General features: G+C 44.2%; 1 protein-coding gene across 1 annotated transcript in view; it reads left to right on the top strand.

The window, feature by feature from the left end:
* MINDY4 (MINDY lysine 48 deubiquitinase 4) overlaps positions 1-26,841 on the top strand; it is a 718,486-nt gene that overhangs the window by 125,149 nt on the left and 566,496 nt on the right. Inside the window, exon 5 of the mRNA XM_086940895.1 lies at positions 662-1,092. Within this exon, the coding sequence (XP_086797021.1) occupies positions 662-1,092 (431 nt within the window). The remainder of the gene's footprint in view (positions 1-661; positions 1,093-26,841) is intronic.

The raw sequence follows: 26,841 nt of genomic DNA on the forward strand, positions 1-26,841 counted from the left end.
CAATCGCTGCAAGTGTGTGGAATAGATTTGGAGTATCCGTGCTTCTCACATGGACATTGTATGTGGCCAGCTCACACGTCAGAAAACCTTCTTATTTATTGGTGTACGCACCAGACGGAAAAACAAAAAATACTGTGTATCCACAAGCACTCTAATAAATACACAGAATTAAAACAACACTTTAAAATGTTTTCCATATTAAAATGAATGTTTCAATAAAAATGACACAATGTAAATTAAATGTTATCATAACAAGTTTCCTTAAATTTCCTTTCTTCTGAGATCGCAGCAACCAGTAAGCTAGTTAAAAATAAATTATAGAAAAATGCTATTTACAACAATTTGTTTAAAAGTGATTCAAGGTAATCAGGGCTAGACTCTCTGCAGAACATAGCTGGCTCCGTCAGGGGGCCTCCTGAAAGGCTGGGGCCCTGAGCCAGAGCCCACTTTGCCCATGCCTTAAAACGTGTCCGGATTTCAGAGCAGACGATCAAAAGACATAGGTAACCTTTATAATTTATTGTATCCAGCTTTAAATTATTCATTAATAGTTCATTATTGTAAACGTTTTTTGTTATCTCCTGCAAATGTAATTAATGTATTATGTACAGTCGGAGTGAAGAGATAGTTCAGTCGTCTTTTTTTACATTTGTCTATCTAGGATTCCTTAAAAAAACGGACAGTAAGAAGACCCCCGAGTGCCACGTGCATCACACCTTCTAAATATGAAGCCCCATTAAAAATGAATCAGGAGGGCCCAGTTGCGAATGTTCAGGATCGCGTGGGAAGCTCCAGCCATGGTGGCAGCTCCGCAAATACTGCCTTGAACCTCGGCAAAGATTTTGCGGCCAAAGTCCTGGCAGAATCCTTATCCTACAGTCCCACAGACAAGACGCGAAGAGTTCCTCTGGGGAGAGAGGATCCGCTTGGGAGAAAAACATCTGAAAGGGATAGAAATGTTACTGACGATTTCCTCATGAAAAAACTTGATCAGACAGAGGTCAATGAGAGAAGTTTCAAATATAGTTTCTCACTTGAAAGTGCTGGAGATGGACAGGAGAAAAGAGTCAGAGGAAGCAAAATAAATGAGAGGTGAGTCTATTGCGTGGTACATTGTTTGAAGTTGTAAGACTGCCTATATGCATACAATAAAGAATGTCCTTTTGACAAATAGTTCAGAATGATCTTCTACCTATAGTTTTACTTAATCAACACTACTTGTCCTAGGTTTTAGAAGCTACTCATTATAATCGGAGGCAAGATGGTGCCGGAGTGAGCAGTCGCATCGATCCTGGTCTGAGGACCTGAAATCTTTTCGGTGGTGATGGCTGGTGCCGTATACTGATAAGGGGGAAGCTGAACGGCAATTGAAATTGCAAATCCTAGCGTTCTAACCTTTGTGACGATACTCTCATATGGCAAGTCTCCTTCACGTCTATGAGAAGGGTTTAGTTCGTGCAGAGAAAAGGATTAGCAGACTTAGGCTTGAGGGGGAAACTCCGGAACCCACGAGCTGAAATTCAACTCCAAAAAAAACCGAAGTGACGAGGAAGATACCCTTCTGATATCGTTTTAGGATATCGTTCGGATGAATCCTGGAATCCTGGAACCTAAGACTGCTGCGGGAGCATAGGATATTTTTGGTGGCTTTGGTAATAATTGGGAATATCGCTAAGGGTGCGACGCGACGCTACGGACATGGATACAGATTTGTAGACCGTGATATCCTGGTCAGCGCTGCAAACCTGTGAGTGATTTCCCGATTTCGCTCTCTCTCTCGTCCCCTCCCGGCTCTCCCGGATTCACTGGGTCCCGTACAGACTAGGTATGGAATGCGCCAGAGTTTGAATATTACGTGGCTTTCAAATTTCTCACTTGTAGTACTTTACCTTTATCCTCCTGGCCGTGTGCGAAGGAGGGGTAGGGGCCGCATTCAGTTGCGTCTGAGCCGCTTCTGGACTTCCATTTGTGCTGTGTCTGGTTTCCCTCAGCCTGTCGCGGGCTGTGTGAGACGTCATCGGAACACTGTTTGCTGGGAGCTGTATAGGGAGATCGCCACACCCCAGGTTGCAGGTCTTAGGGAGCGTCTACAAACTATCTGCAATTATCTGCTGACATAGGGATTTGTGGAGTAAGATACGAAGGCTAAACAAACTGATTGTCTATATGAGCACATTTCAGTTTATCCACGCTAGAAAACCGGGGGGTAAGAGTAAATACAAGGAGAGCCTTCATATAAAAATATATAAAGATAAAGATAAGCATAGACTGTGGCAAAGTTTAAGACAGTTTGAGTGGAGGGTAAAGCCATACAGGATCACCATAAGGCTCATTTTTAAGGAAAATCAAGAATGGGACTATAATTCAGGGTTTTATGATCCTAATGAACTTGAAAGTACCTGTATGGAGGCAATAGAGCTACAAACTCAAATACAAACTCAAACTCAAACACAAATCACACAGAAAATGTCTCAAACAACCCGAGCAAATCAGTGAGTAAAAGAGAGGCCCAAGAAAATCCTGAGGTGCTCTCAGAGGATGAAGCAATTGAATTGACAGAAGCAAATGAAGCGGCCAAAATAACTGCCAAAAATATATCAGTAACTTTGGATTATGAAAGTAGCTTAAAACAAACGATGAGCTGCCATTTAAAAAATAATAGCACCATTAGAAGGACAGAAACCAGAGGACTGAAGGCACAAGAGGTTAAAGAGGCTAAAAATGGAAAAGAAGGTATCGAGGATAACGCTAATGGCAAAGCAAAACATAAAAAAAATATGGAGAAAATCAAAAGCAAAACTGTCATAAAAACTGCTGAGAAGGAGAAAGAGAGTGAGAGGGGAAAACAGAAGAAACAGGAACAGATAAATGAATGTTACCCCGAAGAAAAATTCGACGATCAAGCTTATGAAAAGGCGGAACATTTGGTTAAAAAGGCTAAGAGGTTGCAAACTATTAAAAACCTGAAGGCAGCAGCAAAACTAACTGGATTGCGGGATGAAACACAACCAAGGATCTCTAATATATTCGTACCAGTCTCAAAGGAAGCTTTGTATGAAGGCAATAAAAGTGACAATAGCAACAGCAACAACAGCAACAACATTAAGAATGGGGAGCTACTGGTTGCAAAGAAGAATAAGACTAAGACTACCATAGATGAAATAACTGTAAATAGAGCAAGCGCAGAAATGGCAGCAGATTTGGATAATCAAGTTCTGGAGCAGGATCCGGACTATATGTCCGCTACTGGACAAACCATAGCTGGAGATAAAAAGCTACAAACTGGGAGTGAAGAATCGTCAGAGGAATCTAACTCTGAAATCTATGAAACTGGCTTATCAATTTCTAGTGAAATGGGAGACACAAGTGCGATTAGCGAGGACGAAAATTTACCAACAGCCAATCTTGAAGTATTCGATCAGACATATCAGAGAGATACAAAGAGCAATGAAGAATCTGGTCGGGATTTGATATCTAAAAAGAAGGTGGAGAAAAAAAATCAAAACATAGAAAACTTCACAAACCACTGGATGATGAAACAACGGATCAGGGGAGCAACCAGGACCAAACAAAGAAAAAGTCTGGACACTTCCGGAAAAGCCTGACTCCCACATTTATAGGAGACACAGAACTTAAAAATCCGAACAGTGGGACAGTTGAAAAGGGCACGGAAAGACATCATCGCGATACTGGCAAACTAGGATTTTCTGTAGAACCATCGTTGAGTGAGGTCCTGAAGACCATAAAGGATTTTCACTCAGATGTTAAAACGGATAGCCAAAGGAATCACAATGCTATCCAACAACTCCAAGGTGCTATCCAAAAGGTGGATAATACTTGTACTGAGATAGTGGACTGAATGGCTTCGGTGGAAAGTCGCACAGAAAATCTGGAAGCAAATGTTATTAAACTTCAAAGTAGAGAAAAGTCCCAAGCTGGTATTATTGAAGATTTAGTGACAAAGGTGGAGGATCTCGAGAACCGGGGGAGAAGAAATAACCTCCGCTTCTTGGGAATTGCAGAAGGTACAGAGGGAAATGATCCGAAGGGATATATTATCAACCTCTTAAAGTCTACTATGCCTGAACTTCAAACATGGGAATTGGAACGTGAAGTTCAACGCACTCATCGTTTTCCACTTACACTCCCCAAGCAATCTCTAAAAGAAAACCAGTATCCAAGATCTATCTTGGTTTGCTTCGGAAATTTTCTTTTACGTGAAGCGATCTACGACCTGGCCCGACCGACGAGTAAAAAAGAATATCAAGGAAACAAGTTCTTTGTTCGTCCGGTCGAACGCCGCTGGAGGTTGAGGCAACTCTTTGCCCCATTTGAAAAGATTGGAGCAACTGTTTAGCTGATAAATCCAGCACGCTTAAGAGTACTTTACAAAGGAACAACAAGGAACTTTACAAGTGAGATCCAAGCGGAGGTCTACCTGCATGAATTCTCTGAATCAAGAAAATAGGAGGGAAAAAGCTAGCCATCTGAGATGTTATATGTTTAATGCTTTTTTATAATTCAGCCGATCGAGCAGACGGTGATACTTGGATCACTCGGACGCCCACACCTGGGGACCCCTTCTGTCCCAGGATGCCTCAAGAAATGTTGGGGGGAGGGAGGGGTGAGAGGGGGGTATGTTCTGCTACGGGGGGGGGAAAAGGGGAAAAATTCATCATCAGGAAAGGAGGAAACTTTTGTATAGTGGTGGTGGGAGAGAATTTCAGACACTGAAGGGAAAATGTAGATGGTTTACTAAACAGAATAGGGACAAAAAAGAAATAGAGAAAAATATGGTTAAAAAATCTAAAGTGTTTGCGCATAGTCACAATTAATGTTTGTGGTTTAAATGATGCGAAGAAAAGATGAGAGCTGAAAGAATACTTCAAAACATTGCAAGCGGATTTAATATGCCTGCAAGAAACGCATGTCGAGTTTTCGCAGAAATATTTACTGGAGCAATTGGGTTATTTGGTACTGGCATGCACTACCCAGGGTACGAGGACACGTGGGGTAGAGATATTGGCTCGAGGAAATAGTGTTAAGTTGAAAAAACAGCAGGTAGACAAATATGGTCGATGGGTCCTGGCTGAACTACAAGCACAAAATTTGAATTTTACTTTATGTTCAATTTATGCACCTACGGTGGATGATCCTGATACTTTCATCCAAATAAATGAACGGCTACCTAGCTGGCCACTTCCGATCATATTGTGTGGTGATCTAAATATAAATGGTCTTGAAGGGCTGTGGAAGGATGATGCGGGCAGGTTTAAAGGGCGGAAAAAAAAAGTCATAGAGCCTTAGTCAGTCTTATGAGAGATAATGGCTTAACTGACACCTGGGAGCAGCTTATGGGAGAGGGAGGTAGCACATATTACTCTGCCCCTCATAAAATAGTAGCAAGGCTTGACTATTTTTTTATTTCACCTGCACTGTTACCGATGGTTACAATAAAAAAACTACCAAGACTAATGTCGGATCACAACCCTTTAGCCCTGAAGGGTGCTCTGGCAAACGCAAAGATAAATCTAACTTCTTGGTCATTTAAGAGAGCTTTATTATATGATGTTGAGTATGTTTCCCTTATGGAAAATTGGTTAAAAGAATTTCTGGGGCATAACAGGGGCACGGCACGACCTTCAATTGTAAGGGACGCGATGAAGGCTGGTATAAGGGGAGAAACATTAAGCTACTCTCTCAAACGTAATAAATTGCAAAAAGAACTAATAGAGAAGAAGATAATGGCTGTGGTGAAGTCGGAGGAAGACCTGATAAAGATTCTAGTAGCTAAAGGGGATGTGACAGAGGTGACTCAAAATTTAGCCATGGTTAAAGTAGTAGTAGGGGAAGTATACAGTGCAAGAGCAGCCGAGAATTTCTTAGCAAGGAGGGAAGAGCAATATGAATATAATGAGCAAGTTGGACGCACCCTGGCGATAAGAACTTGACAGGCAGCTACTAAGGGACAGATAACAGAAATGATCACAGAAAGAGGGGTGGTAGTTAAAAACCCAAAGGAAATCTGTGCAGTGTTTCAGAACTTTTATAAGAAACTTTATGAACAAGAGGGAGAAGACCCAAGAACGAGGGATATAGAGAGATATTTGGAAGAGGCTTTATTAGATAAAATTACAGAGGAAGATAGAGTTAGCTTGGAGACAAAGTTTACCCGAGAAGAAATTCAAACGGCCTTTAGTGGTCTGCCATCAGGGAAAGCTGTAGGACCCGATCTTATACCTTTCGAATTTTATAAGAAATTCTTTGTAATATTAGGGGGGAAATAAATACACTTATGGTCTTGATCCAGGAAGGAGCTGAACCGCCTGGATCCTGGAGCGAAGCGACAATGGTGGTTTTCTTAAAAAAGAATAAAATTTCTACCGATCCCGGGTCATATATACCGATCAGTCTGATGAATAGCGATACCTAGGCCTACTCGAAAATATTGGCTAATAGGCTTAGCTTGATAATCGGAAAAGTGATCTCACCCCGCCAACACAGGTCCATTCCAGGCAGGGGGACAGCCGATCATATTAGAAAGGTAATTACCCTGTTTGATGGAACGAAAGCCTCACGAGACCCTATGTCTTTAATACTTTTGGACGCAGAAAAAGCTTTTGATAGGGTCTCGTGGGGCTTTCTTTGGACAACAATGTATAAACTTAACTTTGGGCAAAAGTGTATAGGGGGATTGAAAGCGCTATATAGAAGCCCGGTCATAAAGGTCAGAGTAGCGGGGAAACAGAGTGAAAATATTAACATCAAGCAAGGAACTAGGCAGGGTTGCCCGTGTTCACCACTGCTCTTCGCCTGTTACATTGATTCTTTTATAAGACATATAGAAAGAAACGGGCTCATATGTCCTATCGTATTAAATGGCTATGAGACGAAAATCCTGGGTTATGCAGATGACCTAGCAATTGCGTCACCTACCCCAGCAACAGCGTTAGTGGAAATAGAAAAAGAGGCAAACAAATATGGGCTTTGGTCTGGGTATAAACTGAACCACACTAAAACACAGATAGTTATTAACCAATTTGCCGCAATAATTGATGAAAGAGTCACAGATTCAGCTGTTTACTTGGGCATAACTATAACATCTAATTTATCTAAGCTGGTCGAGGAAAACCTGACTCCGGTGATCAGAAAGGCCAAACAAGATCTAGATAGGATGGATAACTTACATCTTACAATAATTGGACGCTGCAATATAATTAAGATGTTACTTCTTCCAAAAATGTTATATTTCTTTCGAACTATTCCTTTAATATTTCACAATAATTGGTTTAAGGATATTGAAAGGGTCTGCAATCGATTTATATGGGCAAAAGGTAAAACTCTGAGGTCCATAAAAATGTTGGCACTTTCTAAGGAAAAGGGAGGTTTAGCGGTTCCAGATTTTAAAGGATATTATCTAGCAGCATCCTTGCAGTATCTTAGAGGACTTCTTGGGGGAAACATTAATGATAGATGGCGGGATGGTCTTGGTATACCAGATACATATGACTTACTAGTAAGAGATTCCAATAAAGGACTACTTACATTTAAGGAATTTAACTATTACAAAAGAACAAAGTTCAAGGTTTTTGCAGCAGCTATATCAGTATGGTCTATGGTCCGGAAAAAAATTAAGTTAGGACTGATGAGCTTCTATACACCTCTATATAAAAACGAGCTTCTCCCTGAAGTGTTTCATGATCAAGTTATGAAAAGATGGGATAGTTCTGGGGTGCGCATTATAGGAGACATAATAGATGATTCTGGTATAGTTTCATTTGAAAGGGCATGCCAATTATATAAGTTAGAACGTAGAGACTTTTTAAAATTCCTGCAGATTAGGTCAGTAATACAAAGGAAATTGCCTGGGGGAGCTAATTTTAAAAGAGAGAATCTGATGGAATATATCCAAAATGAGAAGGGTTGCTCAATCTCACAATTGTATGGGGTGTTGAGTGAATACAAAGAAGACAATAGGATTAAAGTTTTTGATAAATGGAGGAGGAAGTTAAATCTATTGGGAAATTAGGGGGAAAATCGTTGCAGTTTACTAATTCTATTGTCAAGGTTGCTAATCTACAAGCACAATGTTATAAAACCTATTATGAATTATATTATACGTCATATAAAATAGAACAATGGGGGGGAATCGGTCGAATATCCTGCCCCAGATGTCAAAGTATACAGGCGGATACTATTCATATGTTCTCAGCATGTCCAAAATTAAACCCTTTTATACAGGCGATCGAAACATTTTTTAGGGATGAACTAAGGATATCAATTAGCTACACAAATGAGATTATGATTTTGGGTGTTGGGAGAGAAGGGCAGGATATCCCCCATCAAGAATTTATATTTATTGCAATGGCCATAACTCTGTATAGCAACCCTGTGGAAGGATCCTAACCCCCCGTCATTTAACCAATGGCTCATAAGAATGTTATCAATGTATACACTGGAGAAATCTCTGTATGATAAAAAAAATGCCGTAAAGAGATGCAGTTAGGTAAACGGATCTGGGCACCGGTAGAGCATTGGAAATTAAGAATAGAGGGGTAATCTATTCTAAAATATTGTAATAATTCTTTCTTTTGGTTTTTTCGCTCTCATTAACCTTAACTTGTTTGTGTAAAGATTTATATGACTTGGGAATTTTTTTCAATGATGTATACTTGTTAAATGGAATGTGTATATGGAACGAAATAATTGGTTGGAACCGTGTGGATTTGTATTTTCTGATGATGAATAATAAATAAAAAAAATAAAAAAAGGAAACAAGAAGCTACTCATTATACATTGATGGATATATAAATATACCTACCCCTTATACATGGATATATATATATATAAATTACGTCACGAAGGTCTGATTCTGATTGGTATTCAATAGTATAACAGCATGATGAATGTACAGTACCTCTAGAGACAGGTGTTCTATAAAACCACCAAATATTAAAATAGTATTAATGTAGATCAAGTACTCAGTCACCAAGGCACCTCTTCTTTTTTTTCTTTTCTTTTTGTCAATCTGATTATTATGGCCAAGTTCAGTAGTAGTACTGAGTCCCAGAGATCGATGTGTGCTCTGCACCGTCACTTAGCGGCGTGCCACTGCGCTAGATCCAGACTTATTACGAATGGTGCCAAAAATCAAAATGCGCTGCCGAGAATCATTTATGTATGGATGATGATGTTTCCTCATGGCATTTAATTACATCTCCAACAAATGTTCGGTGTCTGGAACAGAAGTCGTTTGTAAGTGCTCGCGGATGGCGGACACTAGTATCGCTATAGTGAGGCCTATGTCATGAAAGGTGTTGACCAGATGAGTGTCTCCGCCACATATCCTGCGCCTTCTTTGTCAATGTGATCCTTGCATTGTCTCACTAAATACCGGCAATTCTGCCAAATTGTGCAGGACTTTCATTGTAAATACAAAAATCCATCTGAGCAAGGCAGAGAGACCAAAATATATTTGTTTCCATGCACTGATTACAGCATACTGATCTATAAGCCGGTATGTTATATGCAAAAAGTCAGATGAAAAATATTTACAGACATGCCAATCCTCCCGATTCAGGCGTGAGACTACCGATTTCAAGGCTAGTCTCCCGCCTCCCGATTCCTGCAAGCAAAAACCCGATTCCTCTGGGTTTCAGCTGACAGGGCTTGGTATTGTGTAAAGTGCCAATTCTTCCAGCAATAGTCAGTGGCCATGCATGGGCTCTAGAAGTGGTGAAAAACCAACAAAGCGTAATTAACAAGGGAATGCTCTCTTAAAGACCTGTGAAGTATTGGTTGGGGGGGGGTCTGTGTGTGTGCACAAGAAGCTGTTTTAGCCAGGGCTGTCACGCGGCGGGGGGGCATGCACTGCCAGCAACGTGTCAGGCCAGTGCACAACACTTGCATCACCCTCTCTCTGCTTGACATTGCGCTCCATGCTTCTGAAAGGTATGAAAAAAACATGTATTTGTGTTTGAAATGTCAAATCCTGCAGCAGCACACTTCCAAAGCCCATACATGCCAGTAACCCGATTCAAGGCCCCATTCTCCCGATTTTTAGGTCTTGCAGAGAGACCTATTGGGGTGAAACCAGAAAGTTAAACAGTGCGGATTTCCAACAGTTCACGTGAAATCACGTGACCACAAGCACGTGCATTTCCCCACCTCAAAGCCTCAGCCTCCCTCCCACAGACTTCCCCAGCGCGGTTGCCATCATTGCATCAGACCCGACCGTATCATTTGCTCCTGTGCTTCCCCGCCCACTGCTTCACACTTGCCTTGAAGGCAATCTGCTTCTCCGCTCTTCAAAGGCTCTGCTCCCCACCCCCTCCCACTCTGCTCCCTCTAACGTGACTCGCATTTCTCCTCCCCCCTCCCCACAGTGATTCACTTGTTCTTTCTTGCTTGTTTCCCACCAACATCATGTTCTCGGCCCTTGTCGACACCCAAGCCTGCCGTGATCTGAGCTCTGCTGTGACACATTCTTTTTATGGTGCTGGCTTTGAAAAGTTAAATAAGGCATAAAATAATCTAACATCGAAGAGCATCAGAGGAGCCATGTCATTCGACTTAAACCGCAGCCAAGGCACGGTTGTGCTCCATAATAGAATAGCCCCCCCCATCCATCTCCTCCCTGATCCATTAAGCAGCCCTGCCCCAACCTTTGTTGGCCTGGCTGTGCTTTCACTTCTGCTCTTTTCTTTTAGGACTGCTGCCCTGGGGCAGTGACAGAGATGTCCCTCTGAGACAGAGGCGTAGTTTCATCTTCAGAGCCTGCCTGTGCTGCTCTGTCCCACTCCGCATCATTTGGGTTCAGGCCTGAGCAGGAATGCACCCCGCAACAGCTGGAAAGGATCCCAAGCCAAGTGTGATACAAGAACGTATCTAGCCATGTGCAAGCTGGCCCCCGGCCCAGGGCGCCTTGCTTCTGAGGGGTGCACTGACCTTTAAGAGAAAATAGTTTGCGAGTTGTCACTGGATTGTTGACTTCACCACTTGGCTGGCCTTTTAACATGCTTCCGGGTCACAGCTAAATGGCATAATGCCTCAGCTTGCATTGTAACTTTCCTGTTCAGATCTCGGCTGCTATTTGTCCCTGTTTACTTTGTTCCCTCCCGTTATCCGTGTTCACTTTGCTCCGGCCCCCTTCCCGCGGTAGTTTGTGTTGCCTTTCCAGACCACCACACCTCCCATTATCCGTGTTCAATTTCTCCCACCCTCCCATTTTTGTGTTGTCTTTACTCCTGTACCCCTCTACCCCTCGCGTTTTCAGTGTTTTCTTTACTCCCGCCCCTCACGTTATCTGTGTTGTCTTTACTCCCTCTTCCTCCTGTTGTCTTTTTTTGTGTTTACTCTTGCCCTCTTCCGTTGTCCGTATTGCCTTTACTCCTGCCTCCGCTCCTGTTGTCTGTGTTGTCTTTTCTCCTGCCCCCTCCTGTTCTCTGTTATCTTTACTCCCCTTTTCCTGGTGTAAAAATGCTCGTCCTCTAAATATACATCATTTATAAAGTTCTTTAAACACCCTGGGCATATACTCGAATTGCAAGCCGGCCTCTGCTGCAGGTTCTCCTGAAGGTTGGAATCCTGGGAGTGAGTGAGCTCTGGTAGAATCTGGAGCAGGCCTTTGTCTGACTAGGGATCCTGACATAACCGATTGATTCTTTTTTTCACTGTGGAGGGTCAAACTCCTCTGTCCAAAGGGAAGGAAGTCCACCTGACTCCCCATATGAAGCCTGGGTCCGGGGTGCTCCCCTTGGGCGGCCTGCAGCTGGCTGGCATACTTGCTAAAAAACTGGGCGCAGCAGATTTTTCAATTTCATAATGTCTTTAAATCGAGATTAATTTCAAGACAAGCTGTGCCTCGCTCCACTCTGCTACCTGGAAACAAAACCCGTCAAGACCTTGGAGCTACCCACACGGTCAACTCGCTGCCCCCACACAATACCCTAACTAATACATTCATATATATGCTATGCCAATACAGCTCCCACGCCAGCACTGGCTGCAGTCAGGTAATATGTTGGCAGTGTTTCTGTCCAGACCTAGGCTGGTCGCATGCTGGTATTGTTGCTCTTAACAGTATGCATGATCACAACATTCCTCCTTGTATTTTGGTAATGTGTTTTTGGCTTTACCCCTCACCACACTGTGAACAGTTACACACACTTAAGGTTTTCTCAGCAGTATGTTTCCAAAACACGCAGGACTGATTTTATGAGGGTGGCCTCTCGTTGCGGGGCACATGGTTGCAGCTGAACTGATAACATGAAAATGTATGCATTCCATTTCCGTGCTCCTAATGTTCATCAACAACAGCTGCCTTGTAGTTTCTTTTTATTTTGATGGTTAATAATGCATCTTGTATCTTTTACCTTTTGGCCTTTCTGGTCTGTGTATTAATTGCGCTCCAACCTCTTCGGGTCAAGTTCTACTCCATAAAACTGAAAAAAATACCATCGCGATCATCCTACCTGAGACTGCTAGCCTTCTGATAGCAAGAGGGTATGTTTTTTAGGTCGAGCCTTTAGGCAGCGCATGAGCCTGTAGGCAGCGCGTAAGCGCTGTTGCTATGGCGACGATCAGTTGTGTTAAAAAAAAAATGTCAGAAGGGGCTTTTAGCACGCCCGCGCTCCCCATTGCTCAATAATCAGTCTCCTTTGCTGCCTTCCAATTAGGCAGAAGTCGCGACACGTCACTTCTTGTGGCTTATGTGGAGCACTGCTCAACTACAAATTAATTATACTTAATTAGTGTCCCTCCCCTGCAAGCGTAGTGATTGAGGTACTACTTTGTTTGTGAAGTCTAATACTAGGACACCTTTTGTTTTTTACCTCTGCTTATGCATTGTAGTGATCGTGTTTTTTAACTTAGTTCAGGCTTTAAAAAAGAAACTTTTTCACTTGTGTTTAATCTTTGGCAGCAAACTCTTTTGTTTTCTTTGGGCCGGCACAGTGTTTTTGCTTCACCCATCTTCCTCCACGTTAATCCCGCCTAACCTCTCCCCCACCCCAGTCAGTTTACCTACTGCTACATTTGAAATGCTTGCAAATTTATGTATGAGCTGGGTGCAGCTTCTGTAAATACAATAGTTATGAAGCTTGGCTGTTTGTTAAATCCAGTTTCTACCCATAAAGTAAAAGAACGTCAGCTTCATAACTATGAAAAAACGTGTCGATCGTGTGGCAAACCCCTCCATCCCTACCCCTCTTCCTCTCTGCTCACTCATTGTTTGGAGAACATACCACATCTTACTTATACGTAAACCACACAGCAGATTTGTATCAAAAACGCATCAATAGCAGAGTTTCTATCTAGGTTGAGGACAGGGACTGTATACATGCCGACAAGTTGCTCTCTGTAAAAGGCTAGCAAAACCCCGGGCTGCGCAACGTGTTTGTTCTCTGTTCAACCAGCATGCACGTCCAAAAAAAAAAAGTAAAATAGCAACCAATATGAGTGTGCCAGCAAGGTATTTGTAAACGCATCAAAGAGCACACAGTGACACTAGTACTGCACCTTTCTAGGTCTCGACTATTCTATCCCGTAAGGGATAAATAGACCAGAGTATTGAGGGCAAACCAAGCTCTGAAACCATCGCACCGCTCAGCACCACCACAGCACCACTCAGCGCCACCACAGCACCACTCAGTGACACCACAGCACCACTCAGCGCCACTCCAGAATCACTCAGTGCCACCGCAGCACCACTCACCACCACCACAGCACCACTCAGAACCACCACAGCATCACACAGCACCACTCAGCACCACCACAGCACCACTCAGAACCACCACAGCATCACACAGCACCACCACAGCACCACTTAGCACCACCACAGCATCACTCGGCACCACCACAGCATCACTCAGCGCCACCACAGCACCACTCAGCACCACCACAGCACCACTCAGCACCACCACAGCACCACTCAGCACCACCACAGCACTACTCAGCGCCACTCCAGCACCACTCAGCGCCACCCCAGCATCACTCAGCGCCACCCCAGCATCACTCAGCACCACCACAGCACACTCAGCACCACCACAGCACCACTCAGCGCCACCACAGCATCACTCAGCGCCACCCCAGCATCACTTAGCACCACCACAGCACCACTCAGCATCACCACATCATCACTCAGCGCTACCCCGGCATCACTCAGCACCACCACATTATCACTCAGCACCACCACAGCACCACTCGGCACCACCACAAGACCAATAGCTCAAACTTTCCTAATGCGAGACCTATTGCATTGCAAATGCTTGTTTTTTTTAAATCTCCCTCTTTGCTCTTCTGAAATGTTGGCATGTATGTATTTATGATGCAAAACCTCGATTTATTTTCAGTGTACACTCTCATAATTTGAAAATGTTAATTATTCTTTGTTTTATCCAGCAATTATTTTTCTTTATAACATTTATATAGCTTTCATTACCCCTATGAGGGATGTTGAAGTGCTTGCCTACATGGATAGCACACTACACCGTGTAGCGTATGTGGTTGGAAGAGTGTTGTGTTTGCTTTGACTCTATTTGGGAAATGTTTCCAAGTCGTGCAGTGTGACCATCGAGGTGCCATTATCATGCTAGTTAGGGTCATGACCTTCTGTAACCTATTTACACCCCCCATTTCAATCTTTCCTTTGTCCCTTACTTTCTTGAACTACAGCAACTTTTACTATTACACACTGTCCCCGCTCATTTCTACTACAGCTCTTGAATGCCTCTCTGGTGCAATTCACCTGGAGTGATACAATTTTGCATTTCTCATTCTGGATTGTGCTGCTTTTTAGGATTGAAATGGTTTTTTAACTGAGGCACCAATCACTGTTCTTTTTCCACCGTTTTTGTTAAGCGGTGTTGTCTCTTAGCATAATTATTTAAATGTAAAAACAAACATATTACTGTGCATGAATAAAAATTACATATGGAAAAAAGCAGACGTTGAGTGCCAAATTGGCAGATGATTCTGAAAGCCAGTTTTTTTTTAGAAAGTGTCACTTAGCTTGAAGAACTTTCTGTATTTGTACATGATATCTAGAACACTTGTTGTGAACGTTGAATTTCTCCACTCAGTTGTATTGTACAGCTGGGTGGAGAAATGGCACGTGCTCCCAGTCTCCTAGTGAGCGCCTAACTAGGCTGCGCAGACCAATACAGGCACTGCTCCCACAGCAAGAGAGCAGTGTCTGGACTGGGTGGGGAGTCTGGGAGTCTGTGCTGGCCAAGGGACTTCTGGAAGAGTAGTGCCCGGATGTGGCTGGCAGCGGCAGAAGCAGGTAAGTGCATTTGTTTTTATTATTTGTCCCCATGCTGCTCCACCATTTTATTTTCGCAGCAGCCACTGCTGACATCACCCCCTTATATTGTGTCTTATTTGAGGTGCATAACATGATATTAGGGTGAGGGCGTCCTGGGGTTGTGGACTGTTACAAGAGTGTAACCATACATTTTTCCACCTGCTTACTTGTACATATATGTACATGAATGCGTAGTGTGCACATAAAAAACACTTTTCCGTTTTCATTAGTAACATTTCTAGTCAATGATTTATTGGGTGTTGTTTGTTGCAAACCTGTTGAGTGGGGGATTAAATTCCACTATTTCACCCAAGCACGTCTTGGACTACTCTGCCTTGATACCTTGAGCGAGTGTGCTGCAATGGAACACTTGGTCCCAGTAGATGGAAGGTTGCAGACTTTTCACCTGAGAAGACTCACACCTTTCCAAGTAATAGCCCACTTACCTGCATTGGTGGGGGTTGGGTGTCCTGCGCCTAACCTCCGCTGTGCCCGGGAGGTCGGGGGGAGCTTGGCCGCAAGTTGCTGAGGGGGTTTGGCATATGCTCAATTTAGAATTTGATAAGAAAACACAGAAATTCACTGAAGAAAACAAATGTCATAGATAGGTATGGTAATAAGATCTTAACTTACATTTAAAAAAAGAAAAATGAAGTTTACTGAAAAAATACAAGGATTGAAGCACCAATATAGTTATTTATTCAAATGAGATAAGAACAAATGTTAAAAAATTGATATAACCCTGAAGTTAATCAGTTATAGTTTAGTGAACTAACTAACTTGCGCTCCCGTCCTGCACTGCTTATGCCCTCACATATTATATCACTGAAGTCATCTCAAATGACATAATTCATGATGCTGTTATTCACATCACTCCATAAGCCCTTACCTCGTTTAAAAAAGTGTTAGCAAAAGGCCTATAGTCTTTTAAAGCAAAGAGTTATGCTATGTACACATGTGGGTGCATGCATTGGAAATAGCATAAACCCTGAAGGCAAGTATGGTTGTGCTTATTTAAAGTTATATGTCACACCCTTTACAAACTAGTAAAGTGTTTGGTTGTTTGGTGCAAGTAGTGTGTTGAACACAGTAAAGGCTGAACACACTTGATGTGAGTCAAAGAGGCATATTTCAAACTAGATTGTGGCTTAACGCTAAATCATTTTGCAAAAAATGTGTGAGAAAAGCCAAAGCATCTGTTGAGAATAGATGATTCACCAGTGGATGTCTGGGCACATGTTGAATAGTTGTAATATAGTGCTATAAATAGATTGCATGTAACAAGGACATTTATAATTTGTGGATGTTTATTTCCAGAACTTCGCTGAAGATTTAAAGGCATTGCAGATTGTTGAATAACATAGAATAGAGGCTAGACCAATTTGAAGGTGGTTTAACTCGCAGTGGGGTTGTAAGCATGGCTGTACGTTTGTATGTCATTGTACACATCTCCGAACTATGTGTAGTATATTGTACAAAACTATGGATGGTTGTCCATAGGACCTTGCAGTGGCAAATGCATACTTGTCAACCTCTTTACTTAAAATTGTGGATCATGTAAAGTCTTTAAGAGAGAGATTCTGTTAACCACATCGCCGCGGCGCGAATTCGGCCGTGGCACAGGCGGGGCTATAAGGGAACGCGGGGCTCCCTCACTTAAGATGACTTCACACCATCATGAGTCACGGGCTTCGTGTGCTCATGACGGTGTGGAGCCGTTATGACCCCGCCCACTCACTAATTTGCCCGCACAGGCGGAGCGGCAGTTGATGACGGCTCCACGCCGTCATGAGCAAACGCCACCCGTGGCTCATGACGGTGTGGAGCCGTCATCAGCATCGAAGTGGTTAAGATAAATAGAGTACAAACAGGTTTTTGGAGGGTGTTCAATGTTTCGAAACAGGGTGACCTCCGCAAGGTCTATGGAGGCACTTCGTTTATTTGGTGGGTAAATTCCAGTACGAAGACGGAAACACCCACCAAATGTGGGTAACTTGACAGAAATGCAATGTGTCCAGCATGTGGTCAAAGGTTATATCATTTATTACTTGATTGGTGAGATAAGTGGGCGGTCACAGTGGAAACATAGAACTGTGCAGAAGTATTTTTTGTTCTTATAAATTGTGACTTTAAGAGTTATTAATACCATCTCTTCTATAATAAAACACCTGCCGCCTTCTTTTTGACAATAAATATTGTTAAGCCATTCTAGAACAGAAAATAAGGCTTACTTCCTCTGCAAAGTGGATAGAATATATCATTTTTAAGTCCTACTCTTTTGATACCTGGGAAAATTAATCAAGAGTGAATACAGAGTAAGCATTAGCAATTCTGCAGTTATTGTTAGGTCCGAGATACAAAATTCACCTAATTTGGATTTAGCATGCCACATTTTGTGCAGATCCATCAAAGAGCACAAGGGAAAGCATGGGGAGGGGGTAATCATGGGGGTGTCAAAGTGACTTTTCCCATTTTAACTCCCATCAGAACTTTTCTCACTGCAACAAAAAAACACTAAAATTACACCAAACTTGGAAAGTAGTCCTTTACTCAAGCAAGTGCAGTTGTTTGGTTTGCTGTAAATTTGTTCAGTAGTTTTCAAGATATTACAGTTTAAAACTGTTTTAGACTTTTTTCTCTAAAGAAAACAATATAAGACACATAAGTAAGCGCTAAAGAAAAGTGCAACCATGCCGAAGTAAGAGGATGGCAGGCCCGGAAACATGCGGAGAGGCGGGAGCATTGCAATCTCCGGTGCCACATTGATGCTATGTTACTATTCGCAGGCGTGGCCCATGCAGGTAATAGCTGTAGGGGAGTGGGGCCGGGTGGGTTGGGATATTGACAGACAACAACAAACTAAATAAATAATTAATTTTCCCTCCTCGTCGTTTGTCGAAAATAGGTATAGTCTGTACAATCATACCACTTATTGAAACACGTCAAAACTCACTCACGGATTTAAGGCAGTGATCCTTGAAGCTGCAGGCTCAACTCAAGAATATCCTCTAATGCAAAAAACACGGTGTGGTCCTCTGCAGTGTGTGTGTGGGGGGGGGGGGCAACCAATCATGGCTCGAGGCTGGCCTGGTTCACGTGTCTGGATCTGCATTAGGCATTGGGACTGATGAGCTAAAAAAAACTGTTGAAGCAACCAAGGCAGGGGCCATTCTAAGATTTTTGGGGGCCCGGGCATAAAGGGAATGTATGTGGCCCGTCTAATTTGCATGCACCCTGACACATTCACAACTGTTTGCATTGCTATTGACGACCTTGCTCCTGAAGCTGCTTTATACAGAACCCTTCTGAGCTGCAGCCCTCCCTATCTGCCACCTACAAGCACCTCTTGTACAGCTCATAAAGGGCAGAAGATGTGACGTTTGCTTGTAGTCTAAGAGGATTAAAACTGCGGTGGATGGGGGGTGCTAAAATGTTGGACAGTGGGAGTCTCGTGGTGATTTCGTATGGGCAGCAGGGTAGGAGGCCTGATAGCAGGGGAAACCTGCAGAATGTGTCAGCTTCAACTGGGACCAAGCGAGAGGGGGAGGGGGGCTATCCCCTAGACCTCACTACTCCATAGCATCGAGTCGCAGGTGAGGGGGGACCTCCCTCCCGTGGACACAACTGCAACAAGCCACCTTACTCCTAATTATATGAGCAAGAGGACCAGTGTGTCGTGGCCTAATTGTGGCATACTTGTGTGGGTCCCTGTGCAGCTGCCCATGCCTAGCACTCTTTTACTCGGTCGTTGGAATGGAGCAACTGTTAAATGGAGCAGATTAATCGAATCTAAAAGGGTGTTTTTTCTGCTGTACCTGAAAGCAGAAGATGGAAGTGTATGTCAGAAGCTATCTGCTCTTCGCATATGTATCATGATGGCCTCCAGCCCTAAGAGCAGTTTCTCTGGGATCTACAATGCCGCTTTATTTAATCAGGGCATTGTGCTGCTCCTGCAATCGGTCTGTGGATGAACTAACCAATTCTAACAAAAACAGAGAGAAAATTCTCTGCAAAGTCCAAGAGCACAAGCAAACCACACATTGCATCCTCCACTATTTGAGTTGTAGCTGTTTCAACAGTTAACCCCAATTAAAGCCCAACTTATAGGACAGGTATAAATAAAGCTAAGGTGCTTCGCATCTGTTATAAAGACGCCTGGAACAGGTAGGTGAAGTTCAAGTAACTCTTTATTACGGCCTCCACTCAGGAACCTCTAACACGTCGCGCTGCAAGCCCAGCAACTGCCAACTATGCCAGTCAGGCTGCCTTCTCAACATTCTAAGGCAGCCTCTGGCGCAAACTGTGGGAACATTCCAAGGGGTGGAGAAGGGAGGTGGAGGAGAGAGAGGGAGAGACCACAGAAGGGAAGTGGCATATAATAAAGCAGACCAAGTAAAGTAAGGGAATTATAACGCATCTTCCCCTCATAAAACAATGTAAGAGAGAAGTATAACGTTATTGCATAATAAAGTCTTTATGCCATTTGGGTGAAACAGTATGTCTTCTGGTACTGCTCCTGGGAGGCGTGACAGGGTCTTCAGGGCCCCCCGGTGACAGTTAGTTTTCATGAGCGGTGTCCTCTGGGTTCGGGCATTTAGCAAACCGGTCCATGCTCCAGTTTTGCCCATCTTCAAGGACCACAGTGTTGTTTTTGATGTCCACTATTCTTCTGGGTTCAAAGAACTTAGATTAATGATCTCCCGCTAGTGAGGGTTTTTTCACAGCCACTCAATCGCCTACAGACCATTCTCGATTCTTTGTTCCATGCTTTTGATCGCATCGGCCTTTGTAGTTGGCTTGATGGGAAGCTATGTTGGGTTTGGCCTTGTCATAAGAGTGTGCTGTTAGCTCTCCACCCCCGATCCAGTTGGGGAAGAACTTTGTACTGGGTTTTCTTCTCTTGAGTGAGGAGAATGGGGATATGCCAGTGACCAGGTTGGGGGAGGTGTAATATGCCCATAGCATATCTTGAATAGAGCGTTCGACAGGTATGGAAGCAAGCTGTATTTTCTCTTTTACCATTCTGTTTACTCTTTCGACTAAGCCGTTGGCTCGAGGACAGTACAGAGCTGTTTTCAGGTGGGTTATGGCTAAGCTGGTCAGGAAGTTGGACATGGCTGACAAGGTGAATTGAACACCATTGTCCGTGACCAGGGTGGTCGGAATTCTTCGGTGACGAAAGTATCTTGTTGGAAGTTGATCAGGGATTCAGTAGTTATTTGGTGCACTATTTTACTGACTACCCAGTGAGAGTGAAAATCCGTCAGGACAAACGCAAATCTTTTAGTGACACCTCTCTTATTGATCGGGCCGATGATGCCCAGAGCTAATTTTTCCCATGGCTTGTCCAGAATGGAAACAGGGGAAAGAGGTGCCATCTGGGTGCGTTTAGTTTTGTCACTATTGGCGCATATAGTGCAGTTCTTGACTTTGGTCTCGACCATAGAGTCCATGTTGGGGAACCAATAGTGCTCTCTGAGTCCATAGACTCAGAGAGCTCAGACTCAGCAGGTAAGGCTTCTCCCTAGGTGGCCCTCATGAACCATGTCTATTAGTTTGTCCTTCAAACCTTCTGGAGGAATGATTTTGTTGTTTCTCCATATGTAACCATTGTTCAAGTTAATCTCATGTCTTATTTCCCAGAATTTGTCTAGGTCTTGGCTGACACTTTAACGTGAAGCTGGCCATCCTTGAAGGGTATACTCTTTAAGACAGGAAAGTGTGGCATCTTGGTTCATGCTCTCCATCCATTCATCTTGCTTTATTGTGGAGGAGTGGACCTGTAAGATGGGAAATTCAGATGTTTCAAAGTTTTCAGATAGTTCTAATGGTGCCCTCGAAAGGAAGTCAGCTGCAGTGTTGAGATCGCTCGAGACATATTCAAGTTTAAAACGAAGCTTTCTAGGCCTAGTACCATCTAGCTACTCTGGGTGTAATGTTAGCTGAGCCTTTAGAACTGAACATGTAGATGAGGGGATTGTGATCGGTGCGAACAGTGAACTTTATCCCCCACAGGTAGAACTTGAAATGTTTAATCACCCAAAAGCAGGCCAGGGCTTTCCTCTCTACGACCGAATAGTTTCTTTCTGAGCTGTTAAGGGTGCGGGAAGCGAAAGCGACAATGCGTTCTCTCCCACCGATAACTTGAGAGAGGGTTGCTCCTAGGCCTTTGTTGCTGGCGTCGGGGTTAGAATGGTCTTCCAGGAAGGGTCAAAATTGCATAAGTGAGGGGCATTTAAAATGCTTCTTTTAATGTTGTCATAGGCTGCCTGGTGCACTTCTAGCCATTTAAAGGGAGTATGGTTTTTAGTGAGTTCCCTAAGGTCATTGGAAATATCAGAAAAGTTCTTGACATATTTGGCCATGTATTCTGCAAGACCCAGGAAGGATAGTAGTTATTGTTTGGTAGTGGGTGCATTGGCTTTTTCAACAGTATCAAGGAGGCTTAATTTGGGTTTAAATCCATACCTTGATATGGTGTGCCCAAGGTAGTCAACAGTTCCTACCCCAATTTGGCATTTTTCTTCTTTACGGGTAAGACCCACCTTTTAGAATCTCTCGAGGACAGTCCTGAGAGAGGAATCATGTTCCTCCGGTGTTGCTCCGTAGATCAAGACATTGTCTTGGAAGCACATGGTTTTGGGGACCCCTTCAAGTATATGCTGCATTATCTTTTGAAATACTGCTGCCGCCGAAGTGAGTCCAAACGGCATTCTGAGGAACATGTATGACCCCAGAGGAGTGGTAAAAGCAGTTAACTCTCTGGAGTCGGGGTGTAACTCTACTTATTGGTAGGCATTGGAACGGTCAAGTACATTAAAGCAAGTGGCTTCCCCCATGGTGCTTAAAACCTCGTGGACGCGTGGAAGTGGGTGTCTTTCAATTATGACGTTATCATTAAGGTCTCTGAGGTCGATGCACAATCTAATGTCTTTCCCCTGGGCCTTCTTAGCCATAACCACAGGTGCGACCATTGCAGTGCAGTCCACAGGTTGTATTACACCTAGGGACTGTAATTTGGCCAGTTCAGTTTTAAGGGGTTCCCACATAAGGTGTGGTATGGCTCTCGTTTTGTGTGCAATAGGTTTGGCTTGCAGTATCAACCTTATTTTGTGTTGGAAGTTCTTGAGGAGCCCTAAATTAGAAGTGAAAACATCCGGAAACTCTTTGACGAAGGTTCTACCCTGGGTGGATAAATCAATGATAAGAATTCGCTCTGGGTTATTGGGGTCCAGTTTTATGCCTAACTATTTTTTATGTTGCCAACCAAGGAGATTGGACCCCTCCTCCACTACGTAGACTTTCCCAAGGGTGACGCGATCTTTGAAAGAAATGTGAGTTTTAACTATGCTCTTCAAAGGAATAGTGTCTCTGGTGTAGCTGCTGGGAGAAATGTCAGGCTTTATTATGTCACTTTCTTTAGTGAAGTTCATGTTATTAAAATCAGTAATGTTCACAAAAGTGAATGAGGAACAGGAATCCGCAAACATGTTGATTTTCTTGCCGCCCAACTCAATTACGCATTGTGGGTAGTATATCTGATTGACAGTGCTGAAGTCTTAAACTAGGAAGATCATTTTCTTAACTGATTAAATGTTGGACTCAGGAGTAAACGCCGCACTGTTCTGTTTACTGTGGCAAACTCTGGCAAGGTAGCCTTTCTTATTGCACTTCTTGCAAATAGCTGATATGACTTGGCAATTAGGATTATTGGCAAGGTAGTTGCTACTACTGCAACGGTAACATTTGAGTTTGTTATGGTTGTTGTCACGAGTCAAGTTGGGAGTTTTGGCATTTTTAATTTTGCAATAACGTTATCATTGATAGTATCAACGAGTTCTGATTGCACAATTTCTGACACCTGGCTCTGGACTGAGTGGAAGTGTGCGGGTATAACAGGATTGGGTCTTATCTCTTTCATGCAGAGGGTGGTATGTTCAATAGATTTAGTCAACTCAATCGCTTCTTGTAAATTAGGTTGTTTTTGCTGCAATTTTTCTTGGATTTTACCATTGGTGCACCTCACCATTTAGTCCCTAATAAGGGAGTTTTTGAGGTCCCCGAATGTCAGGCTTCGTCTCTATCTCTTCGGAGCTGTGGTGCAAGACCTCTACCTTCCCTCGAAGAACCACCCCAACGCCTGAAGTATACACAGACCATTAAGGTAGTTCCCCCAAGGAAGGAAAGGAAGGGAACAGCGGGGAGGGAGACCTGAAATGACAAATGAACAGATATTAGAGGAAAGCTCCCCCCATACCCGCTGACTCTAATTTCCTTTTTTCTACCAATACTTTGTCTAAGAATTAGCCTTTCTTTCCTACCTGAGGGGGGGGGGTGTGTTAGGGAGTAAATGCGAGGAGAGGAGACTTTGAGGCAATACCAGGGATTCTGTTTCACTGCAGAGAAGACAAAGGGAACCAGTCTGAACCTGAATGTGAATACAAACTATGAACTCATTCATACACAGACACGTATTCCTTCTCAGAACAGCTCACCTTACAGCACAGGATCCCTACTTATGGTACCCCTCTCTCAGTTCTCCTGCATGTTAAGATAAAGCAAAACAAGGTTGTAGAAACAAACAGAAACAATATCAAAACAGTGTTAATACTCCTTAACACTGTTTACAGTGTAAATAGTCACAGTGATTCTTACTCCCTTCAGTACTTGTTGCCACTGCCTGCAACTCGGAATAAAGGGCAAGGTGGCAATCCTTCTTGCAGCCTCACCACGCTCTTCTACTGAGCAATGTTTTTCCCTCCAGCCTAGAGTTCGTACCGCTGAGGAAGAAAGTTCATGAGGGTCCTGAAACACACGCAGCCTGCGTGCAGCTCTGCTCAAAGGCAAGGTGGCAATCCGTCTTGCAACCTCGCATAAAGTATCTTGTCTCACACGCTGCCTGCATGTTAAACACCAGACCCCGAATCTCCAAACGTTCTGGGGATTCCTTATACACACGCAGCTTGCGTGTGCCACACCACAACAGGCTTCTCCCCCGCACCCACGAGGGGAGAGAAGTTCAATAACTCGGCTTACCGCTACCAAGAACCGCACCATCCAAGGCTCCGTGATCACAGAATAATCGGTGCAGCTGCTGGCTTCCGCGTTCTTTTTGTTTCCGTGTGCGCACCTGATCAGCGTCTCCTGTGCACCGCTGAGAATGGCCTGCCGGGAAGTGTAGTTTTACCGCCGGCGGTCTCGGACTTAATGGGTTCCCCGGTATTACCCCTCACAAGTGTGTACCGAGGGGGAAGGGGGTTCGAGGTCTGACACCGAATTGGCATAGTTCACTTAGACCCCTCAGGACAGCTACGTAGCTTGAAATACTCTCACGTTTCCCTTGGACCCTACAAAAGAACTTGTGGCATTCCAGCACAATGTTGATTTTGTCTCCGTAGTGATTTCAAATTTTAGTAAAGATGTTTTGACCCATTCTTTCCAAGGAAGGTTGGTTTCCCCACATTCAGTTAGGAAAGGCTGGGTCATGCTTGCAGCAGCCATGTTGGGAAGCACAACACCGAGAGGAAACCCCAGGGGGAAGAGGAACTTGCCAGAAGTGGATTACTGAAATGGTCTGTTGTCGAGACTAAAAGAGACGATGCTAAATGTATGCAAACAAAATAGGTATACAATGGATGGGTGTGCGTGTCACCGGAAATAGTTGTAGCAGGTAAAGTAGGAGATCCCAGGAGATGAAACGCAAAATACTATGAAGTGTGCGTATCACTGCAGAAAGGTTAGCATCGGGGAAGAGCAAGAGTGTGCGGATCGTTGTGAGTGAAAAGGAGAAATAAGGTGAGTGTGTCACTGAAGAACTTGAGGCACACAAAATGGTGTGCGCGTCACCGGTGATGTAAATGGTAGTATGGGCAGCTGAGCTTAGTAAAAGAAGTAAAGAGACAAGGTGTGAGCAGTGCCATTCAGCAGTGAGCGCACTGGCAGAGAAACCCAGGTAATGTACATCCAGCAAAGGAAGAACAAGGTTGATGAAAACACTTTGTACAAGCTTTGCCTGTCAGCTTGGAAGAGGCTGGGAGGCAAATATTTCAGTGGAAGGATTGAAATGCAGCCCTTAGAAAGACTCCCCCCACCGCTGTGAAGATTAGACCCTGCGACACCGAAATTACTACTTCAAACAGCAGAGAGGCTGAGGCAGGGGAAAAGTCAACAAGCCTTTACACCAGCCGAGGGAGTTAAAAGCAGCTGAGAGGCTGAAGCAGGGGGACTGTAAATGCGCTTCTGATAGATACATCTGCCTTGTGGATTCCTCACCTTGTGAATATCCCCCATGCACCAGCAACGTTTGGAAAATTCTTTGTAGCACGCCGGCGTGGTCGACGTCATAGGAGCACGGCATTGCGCGCGACTCCGTCTGACGTCACCGACTCCTCATAAGGCCCACGTCGGCGTGATGACGTCAGTTCCCTTTTTTCCGCGTCGTTGACGCTAACGGTTTCTGGGATCTTCTGCGATACTTTGAGTATCTTGTTGCTATATGGTGTTACTGTTTCTCTTTTGAGATTTTCTTCTTCGTCGAGGATGTCGTCGAGGAAGACGGGGTTCAAGCAGTGTGGTTCCTGTGCCCGAATGATGTCGATCACTGATCCGCATTCCGACTGTCTGTGGTGTCTTGGGTCGGACCATGATGTTAAGAACTGTCGTTCCTGCTTCAAGATGAACCCCAAGGCCTTGCGAGAGCGGGATGCGAAGCTTCTTCTTGCGAAGGTGAAAGAAAGAGAAGCTGGAAGGTCTTCGAGGTCGGTTTCCAGGCACTCGAAGTCGAGGCAGATGTCGCGGTCGAAGTCGAGGTCAAGGTCGGCTTCGAGGTCGAGGTCCAGAGCGAGGTCGAGATCCAGAGAGAGGTCGAGGTCTGGATCCAAGTCGGCTTCGGGCCATGCTTCGAGCTCCTCGAGGAAGAAGCATAAGAGGAGTAAGCATCGCTCTAAACATCACTCTGGCAAGGAGTCTTCGGATTCGAAGAAGAAGTCTCGTAAACATCATAAGGACTTTGTGTCTCCTTCTCCGGCACAGTCTCATGTAGGTTCCCCTGTTCAGGAGCAGGAACCAGATCTGGAGTCGCACCATTCTTCGGTGCATGATGAAGAAGAGGTTCCTCGAGCTCCGACTGCGGATGTGGAGCCTGAGAATCAAGAGGGCCAGGGTGCACCTTTGCCGGATCAGCCTCCTTCGGAGCGGCCGTTGGGTTCGTACCCTCCCTTTCCTGGTCCAGGTCAGGATCCCTCGCAGTTTTTAAATGCCATGTTTGGTGTTTATGCGAGGGCAATGTACCCCACTGGCGCACCAGTTGGTCCCATGGGTCCATTGTCTTTTAATTTAGGTGTGCCTCAGGCTTATGCCCCGGACCCCTTTATGCCGTTTATGCCGACGCCTTGTGCTCCTTGGCTCGGTACGGCGCCGCCGAGGTCGTCGACTTCGCATGCGGCTTCGCCGGCTCCGGATCGACCTCGTGGTGATTCGGATCGTGGTGCTTCCTGTCCTCAAGCTTCTCGTTCGACGTCGGTTCTGGCTCTGTCGAA

Source organism: Lissotriton vulgaris, chromosome 10, assembly GCF_964263255.1.
Source record: "Lissotriton vulgaris chromosome 10, aLisVul1.2, whole genome shotgun sequence".
Taxonomy (NCBI): domain Eukaryota; kingdom Metazoa; phylum Chordata; class Amphibia; order Caudata; family Salamandridae; genus Lissotriton; species Lissotriton vulgaris.